The sequence below is a fragment of the Monodelphis domestica genome, chromosome 5 (assembly GCF_027887165.1).
Source record: "Monodelphis domestica isolate mMonDom1 chromosome 5, mMonDom1.pri, whole genome shotgun sequence".
Taxonomy (NCBI): Eukaryota; Metazoa; Chordata; class Mammalia; order Didelphimorphia; family Didelphidae; genus Monodelphis; species Monodelphis domestica.
The window spans coordinates 218,207,827-218,216,427 of record NC_077231.1 but is presented as its reverse complement, the minus strand read 5'-3'; the positions used below and the strand labels follow the sequence as shown (position 1 = coordinate 218,216,427).

Below are 8,601 nucleotides of genomic sequence, written 5' to 3'. Positions count from 1 at the left end.
TGGTCAACAGGGTTTTCCAAGTCCCTGTCTTCAGGGTCCTGAGGTCTTCACTAATGCAGGGAAAAGAGAGGCTGGATTTGCCATGCTACAGTGGCACATGAGTATGAATATCTGCCCTTGCTTATCTTAGAGAGGTAATCTGAGGGGAAAGCACAGGAGGATAAACTTCACTATTTGTGAAATCTTTATTTTTTACATCTTCCTCCAGCTACTCTCATTATCTTGGAATGCCTAAGTTCATTGGGACCTCAAACATCACATAATCTAATTTGACTTTAATAGAAATTCTCCTCAATGAGAAATCTGACAAGTAATTCTCTATTTTCTACTTGAAGTCCTTCAGTGTGAGGGAAACTCATTATCTACCAATGGCAGTTAATTCATGTTTTGTTTAGTCCTACTTATTAAGAACATTTCCCTCATACCCTTATATCCAGCAAAATCTTTCTCATTGAAAATCCCACTTGTTGCTCCTAGTTTTGCCTTCTAGGGTCAAAGGAAAGGAGACTAATCCCTTTTCCACATGATAATTCTTAAAGTACTTGAAGACAGTTGTCATGTTCCTCCTACATCTTTTCTCCTTCAGGTTAAATATCATATGTATAATATATGATAGTCAATAAACCATAAATTAAATAATTACCTTTGTGCCATGCATTGGAGATATAATGGGGTCAAAGTCCCTACTCCCAAGGAGCTCTCAATTCAATAAACAGTTTAATATGCAAACAGCTATGTACAGCATAAATTGGAAATAATTAATAGGAAGAAGACATTGGAATGAAGGGGGATTGGGAAAGACTTCCTGGAGAAGGCAAAATATTAGCTGGGATCTGAAGGAAATCAGGGAAAATCTGGGGGAGGAGATGAGAAGGAAGAACACTCCAGAACATCCTGGAGATAGCCAGAGAAAATGTCCATAGTAGGGAAATGGAGTGTCTTGTTCGAGGAACAGCAGATATAGCCATTACCTTCATCTGTTCATTATGTAAAATGATCTTGAGACTCTTCACCAGCTTGGATGCCTTCCCTTGAACACTTTCTAGCTTTGTAATGTCCTGTCCAAAATATGGTGGCCAAACATGAACAGATTATTCTAAAAGTGGTTTTACCAAGGTAGAAGTCAGCAGAAAGAACTATCTGTCCCCTTGTCTACATACTTTGGCTACTGGACATTTTGTAGGGGGCATCTTTTTCAGGTATGAGTTGTACTCAATGATCCTTGAGGGCACTTTGAACATGACCAAGTTTTATCCTAATAAAAAATTCACTATGATTTAACTGTGAACAGGAAACCTGGAGTATGAGGAATTTGGAAACAGGTGCAGATAAGAGATTAATATTTTTAAGCAATTTAGAAAATATTTATTTATTGATTACCAGTTGTACATTATAACAAATTTCTGCACAAATTTTCTTAAGTTATCTCCTTCCCTCTTTTTCCTTTCCCCCTCCCAGTGCTGGCAGACAATTTGGTCTTGGATGATATATGTATTATCCAACAAAACATATTCCCATAGTGTTCATTTTTGAGAGTAATCTTATAAAATCAAAACCACCAAAATACAAGCCCAAATAAACAACTGACAAATCATATGCTTTCATTTGCATCCATCCAACTACAACAGTTCTTTCTCTGGAGGTGGGTAGCATTCTTTGTTATAAGTTCCTCAGATTTGTTTGGGATCATTTTATTGCTGATAATAGCTAAGAGTTTAATATTTTTGACAATTGGAAGGAACCTTAGAGGTCATTTATCTTTCTGACAGAAAAACCAAGATCCAAAATATCTTCTTGCCTATGGTCCCACAGGCTATAAGTGAGGAAACAGGGAGTCAGACTCTGACCCACTTGATTCCAAATCCAATATAGTCTTTCCAATCAACCACACCAGTGAGCTTGGTGACAGACATTGAACATTGGGAATGAGTGACTTAGAGAAACTTGGTCATTCTGAAGAGAAAGAATTCAACCTTTTTAATGTCTAGACTTCTTTGGTCATCTGATGGATTCCATTTCAGAAAAAAATTTTAATACTCTTACCTTCTGGCTTAGTGTCAATTTTAAAACAGAAGAGCATCAAGAACCAGGCAATCAAAATTAAGTGATTTGCCCAGGATCATACAGTTAGGACTGTACTTTTTTTCCATCAAAATTCATGGAACTTATGGAATCTATTCATGAACTTCTTGGACTCCTGAGGTCATATGTCATGATTTTCTTTTATAGTGCCTCTGACAGTATGCTGAAATCTATGGAACCTTTCTCAGAATAATGATTTAAAATGCAAATATAGATAAAATATATAGGACTACACAAGAAACCAATTATATTAAAATCAAGTCATCAAAATACATTATTTTAAAAAAATCAAATCAATGGACCTGAGGTTAAGAACCCCTTTTCTAGAAGACCTTTAAGTTTGCTAAGATGTAATGTAACCCTGAAATAGCAAGACTTGCTGTATGACTATTCAATATCTGCCAGATCTTAGAGTTTATGGTATATCTATCTATATATATTATAGGTAGCCAGGTGCTGCAATGGATAAAGTACTCTTCCTGGAGTCAAAAATACTTGAATTGGGGAGCATCTAAGTGGCTCAATGGATTGAGAGTCAGGTTCAGAGACAGGAAGTCCTAGATTCAAATCTGACCTCAGATACTTTCTAGCTGTGTGACCATGAATTGACCATTCACTTGACCTGAATTATCTAATCCTTAGGCCTTGGAACCAATGCTTAGGATTGATTTTAAGACAAAAGATAAGGGCATTAAAAAAAAAGCATTATTTAAGTGTTATCTGTTATGTTAATGATAGAATCAGACTAAACAGAAAGCAGCATATATGTCTCCATTTAGCACTTAATGCTTTTTATAACTTGACTCCTTATATTTTAAATCTTCTTACACAAAGCTGGAAGAACCTTTGGACATCTCATCCAAATTCCTCATTTTATGAATGAAAGATCAGCTCTTCAGAGAAGTGACATCATTTGCCTAAGGTCACTGAAATGGTAAGTAACCAAGGTAGTGGCGTAGATCAGTTTCAAGGGTTTTTAGTGGTCTGGAGTTTTATGGTCTCACATTAGAGTGGATTCTGGGAGGAAATGGAGAGTAGAACTGGAGATCAGTCCTTAAACTGGCACAGAGATGAAGTTATTTGGGTCCATGAAGGCACTAGGAGAAGGGTGGAAAACCATTCATTCATTCATTCATTCAATATACATTTATTGAATATATCCAAGAACTGTTGTAGCCAAGACACTGTGTTAGGCAAACCTGAAGCACAAAGATCATGCCTAGAAGGAGCTTACAAGTCACAATAATCCTTTGTGTTTGAGAGTAGCAATATCATTATTTGAATTTTACAGATAAAGAAACTGAGTGTAAGAGAGTTTAGATGACTTGCCCAAGGCTATGAATCTTCTTAAGAGATAGTGCTATATACATAAATACCCAAGCCTTCTGACTTTATACCTCAATTCAGTGCAATTCAGTTGAGCTCATCTAATTAAGTGTGACCTTGGATCAATCACTGAAATCCTTTGTGTCCAAGTTTCCTCATTTATAAAATTAGGCAGTTGACTAACTATGCTCTAGTGCTAGACTCTATGAAGACATTAATTGTAATTCAGCAAACATGAGAGCTTACTGTGTTTAAAGCACTTTTAGTCACTGAGGAGATAAAAAGATTTGCTAGAACACCATCATGGAGCTCAATATATATATATGCATATATATATATATACATATGCATATATATATACATATGCATATATATGTATGCACATAACTAATTTAATAAAATCCCATGTGAAAAGTGCACTAAAGAAGAACAGAACAGTGCTTTGTAGGGTTCAAAAGGGGCTCTAATGAGGAGGAATTAGAGAAGGCTTCCTAGAAGAAGTGTCTACTGCCACCATTGATTAGGCTTTAAAGGATGAGTAGGGATTTGGGAAGCAATATAGAGACGGAAGACATTCACGAAGAGGATATATTGTAAGAAAACTCACAAAGGCAGTTTGTCTGAAGTAAAATATATATTTTTTGAGATTTTTTTGAGATAGATCAAGGAGGATAAGTAAGAACTGAAAGAAAGTGATTTCTACCTTTCTTTTTTTTATAGTTGGCCAAGGACTGAATCACATGGCCAGGTGGCCGGGAGAGAGTGGCATGGAGAATTAATCGAGTTACACACAGGTAGAAATAATTTTGGTTTTTGTTTGTTTAGAGGACCTAAAACCACTGAACAACACTTACTTTTTAAAATGAAGAAAAGGAAACAAAGAAGTGTGAATTAGCATAGTAAATAATTAAATGTATATTAGTTAATTCCATATTATGGTTTATTATGATGAAGAAATAGTAAAGTAGTTCTAGTGAAGGAAAAACATGGGGATGATATAAAGAAAGGGATAAAGATGGAAAATGGAGGATGTAAAGAAAAGTAAATGGGAAAAGGGAGGAAAATATGAGTAGAGGACAGAGAGAGAAGGGAGGTGGGAGAGACACAGAAAGAGACAAACATATAAAGAGAAAGACACAAAGGGGAAGAGAATCAAAGAGGGATGGGATGGGATTTGAGAGAAGAATTAGTTGATATAATTTGGATTGTCACATTCCACTGTTAATTTTGATTTGGAGTATGCCAGAATAAGTTGTTAACAGTTGTTTCTGCATGTTGGAGTACTGATTTGCTATCTAATTAACCACTATTCACAGAACACAAATGCTCTATATCCTTAAATCTGAGAGGCTTCATTCTGGGTGTCATAGCTCCAGAAAGAACTTGACCAGGTAAGAAATTACTCTCTGGGCTTTAGCAGCAGTGGTTATTGCATTATCACCCCATGCTCTAGATGAAATCATGGGGAGGTCAGGGTATAGCCCTGGGTTGGAATGTCCTCCATCCCTGCTTAAGATATTTATATTCTTAATGTTGGATGGGGTGGAAGTAAAAAAGAAGAAAGGAGTCAACATGACAAGGACATTTAGGGAGGAACAGGAATCTTACCTAAGCCTTAGTCAGAAGTTTGTAAGGGATTTAAGCTTAGATAATGAAATTTACAGAGAACAGAAAGTCAGGACCAAAGATAGCATATTGGGGAACCCACCTTTGCCCAGGTGCATGTGAATAGATTTAAAATAAGTTTAATAGAGATTTTATGTGACTCTATATGTTTATGTAAAGGTCCTGTATTTGGGGAGAAGAAAATGGGGACTTCTACTGAGATGCCCACATCAATCAGTAGCTAAGTATATATACTTATGTATATGAATGTATAAGGGCTATAAATCTATATATGAACTGGGGAGAATAAGATCTGTGTTAAAACTAATAAAGGTTTTACTAGAGTGGAAAAGCAGATCATCATTGGTTGGAATCATTAGTAGATGAAGGAAGCTGGATTTGAACTAAATGGACCTTGAAGGATTAAATTCGGTAGAAAAGAAAGAGAAGGATATTCTAGGAGAAGGACATACAATGAGCATTGACACAGAGGTTATAATAAGCACATCTTTTTCACAGGCTATTAATGGAACAATTCTTACTGGTGAAAAAGGCTTGCACTGAGGAATAATGAGAAATTGTATTAATACATTTTCTTTGTATTTTACTTTCCAGTTTTCAAATCACATTTTCAAAAGTAGTGGCATATGAGCTTACTTGAAATTTACTTAATTGAAAGTTAGTCTGAGGTTGCTGTCCTATTTTAGAGCTGGGGAAATGAAGATTCAGGGACTCTAACAGGAAAGGACAATAAGTCCAATGCCTTCATTTTACAGATTTCAAGGGAGGTGACATGACTTGTCCAATGTCATGTGATTAGTAAGCTGTAGAACCAGAATTTGAATCTCAATCCTCTTGACCCCGAATCCAATTATCTTTTTACTATATAATGATTCTTCTAGATATGTGATTTGAAAGTCACAAAGTTAGTAGTTTCAGAACTAAGATGAGAATTCTCATATTCTTACTCTAATTTCATCAGTCTTTTAATTACAAAATTCTCAATAAGAACAACCAGGTATGGTGGAATCAGATGAGGTTGGTCAAGTATATGGAACAAAATTATTGAAAGGAGGTGTATAGAAAGCCAAGATGAAGAATTCAAACTTAATTATTTGCTCAGTGAATACATTGTAGATTCTTATTATAGCAATAGTATATGGGATGTGTCAGATTGAAGAAAATAGGAGTGTTTGTGGACCTCCAAATTGAAACTGTCATAATGCCAATTTGGAGTACTATTATCCCAATATAGAAAGAGCCTTCTCTTCTCCCCTCTCCCCTCCCCAGTTGTCAAAGAGGTAGAATAACTGTCTCTTTTAGTACCTATAGTTGTGGGGAGTATTTCAAGAAAGAATTCATTTTTTCACCAATTCATTGATTCAATAATTAATTGTTTACTTAAATAAAAAATATGAGCAATTAATTCAGAGCAATGGGGCAGGTACCAAGCATTTAAAATACATAAAATATTTGATGTAAAACCATATAATCTCCACACCTAAGGTATCCAGATAATAAATCTTGTTGAAACTTTCTTTTTTTTTTTGTCTAGAATAAAGTCCTAGTGCTTTGTTAATCTACTTCCAGGTTGACCATTTTTGTTCACTTTCTAGGTTGGCTGTAACATGATTTGACTCCTGTTGGGATTACGATACTTAGATCCAAAAGTAGATGGATGTAACTTTTTTTCTAAGAAAAGATGATCCTGAAATACCTAGAACAAATGTGAAAATCCACAAGCAAATTTTCTTGTAGGAAGTCTTATCCTTCCTTCTTTTGAAATTTTGCTATTGGGATTATATTGCCTTAAGATTTTTCAGGGACTCATATCTGGAAGACCAATAATCCAAAGATTCCATGGGGCGCGAGCACGTGCGCGCGCGCGTGTGTGTGTGTGTGTGTGTGTTGCTTGGTGAGATGACTAGTCTTGGGTGACTTCTTAATGGACTTGACCTACCTCACAGCTAGCACAGTGAGTTGGTGTCCAGAATGATGAACAATCACACCGTGGTCAGGGACTTCGTTCTCTGGGGTTTCTCTCATCTCCAGGAGTTCCAGATCCTTCTGTTCCTATTTTTCCTTTTGGTGTATGTGCTGATCATACTGGGGAACTCGTTTGTCATCACAATCACATTCCTTGATTCTCGTCTCCACTCACCAATGTATTTTTTCCTCTGTAACTTTTCCCTCATGGAGATGCTTGTTACCTCCACTGTTGTGCCCAGGCTGTTGGCTGATCTGTTCTCCACACACAAAACCATCTCCCTGACTGAATGCCTGATCCAGTCATTCTTCTACTTTTCCCTGGGCTCCACTGATTTCCTCATTCTCACTGCAATGGCCTTTGACCGTTATGTTGCAATCTGCCGTCCTCTGCACTACCCAACCATCATGAGTGGTCAGGTTTGTGTCAAGATGGTGATTGCATGCTGGGTGGTTGGCTTCTTCTCCATCATTTCCCCCACCATCCAAAAATCCCGGCTCTGGTTCTGTGGCCCTAATGTCATTGACCACTTCTTTTGTGATTCTGCCCCACTATTAAAGCTTTCCTGCTCAGAAACCCACCATATTGAACGCATGGATTTCTTCCTCTCTCTCCTTTTTGTATTAACCACCATGCTGCTAATCATGATATCCTACATCTTTATTGTGGCTTCAGTGCTGCGTATTCCTTCTTCCTCTGGCCGTCAAAAGGCCTTTTCCACCTGTGCCTCACACCTCACAGTGGTGGTGCTTGGATATGGCAGTGCCATTTTCATTTATGTGAGACCCAGCAAGGGCCATTCCACAGACCTCAACAAAGTAGTGGCATTAATGACAGCTTTGGTGACCCCCTTCCTCAACCCTTTCATCTTCACCTTTCGGAATGAGAAGGTCAAAGAGGTCATTGAAGACATTGTCAAAAAGATACTTTCCAAAGACTCGGAAGGCTTCAGATAAGAAGACTGGAGAACAGAGATCATGTTCTAAGTTCAAGGAATTTCAGCTACATATGTTAAGCTCAGGATTCCCATTTCCTGAGCTTCTCCCACTCCCTCTCTCTCTGCATCTCAGCTTCTCTTCTTTCAGACTACCTTTAACTTTTTTCTTCTTTTGTACTCTTTTTTAACTATGGGATTCATTAATCATTTAGAATCACTAAGCATCAAGTGCCTCATCAACATGAAAAAGCCAGAAGATGCTTGCTTCTCTGGGACTGTAGAATATATAATGGAATTTCATCACTTTATAAAGATTTTCTTCTTTCAATCTGTTTTCTGGGTTTTTATTTGCATCCACTTATATTTCTTTGAAATGTCTTACATCTTTTCCAGATATGCTCCATCTTTTGTATTTTATTTCAGTGTCTACGACAGAGATTGGCACCTGGAAAGTGGTCACAACAATATAGAGACTAGAAAGGGACATACAAAGAGAGTGGTACAACAGAGAGGTGCGAGCAACCCATAGCTAGGAGGGAACCATGGGATTGGTTGGATGAGCCCCATAGGGTTATTCCTAGAATAAAGTAAAGCGTAATCAATACCAAGGCTGTAGTTTACCAAAAACCAATTCTTACCAGGTGTCACTAGTCAAGTCGCTCCC

At 37.1% G+C, this 8,601-nt stretch overlaps 1 protein-coding gene across 1 annotated transcript; it reads left to right on the top strand.

Moving 5' to 3' along the window:
- Positions 1-7,008: 7,008 nt before the first annotated feature.
- On the top strand, positions 7,009-7,956 carry LOC100011591 (olfactory receptor 6V1-like). Its single transcript, XM_001365544.4, has one exon. It carries the CDS (start codon positions 7,009-7,011, stop codon positions 7,954-7,956), a length of 948 nt encoding a protein of 315 aa, XP_001365581.3.
- Positions 7,957-8,601: the final 645 nt, after the last annotated feature.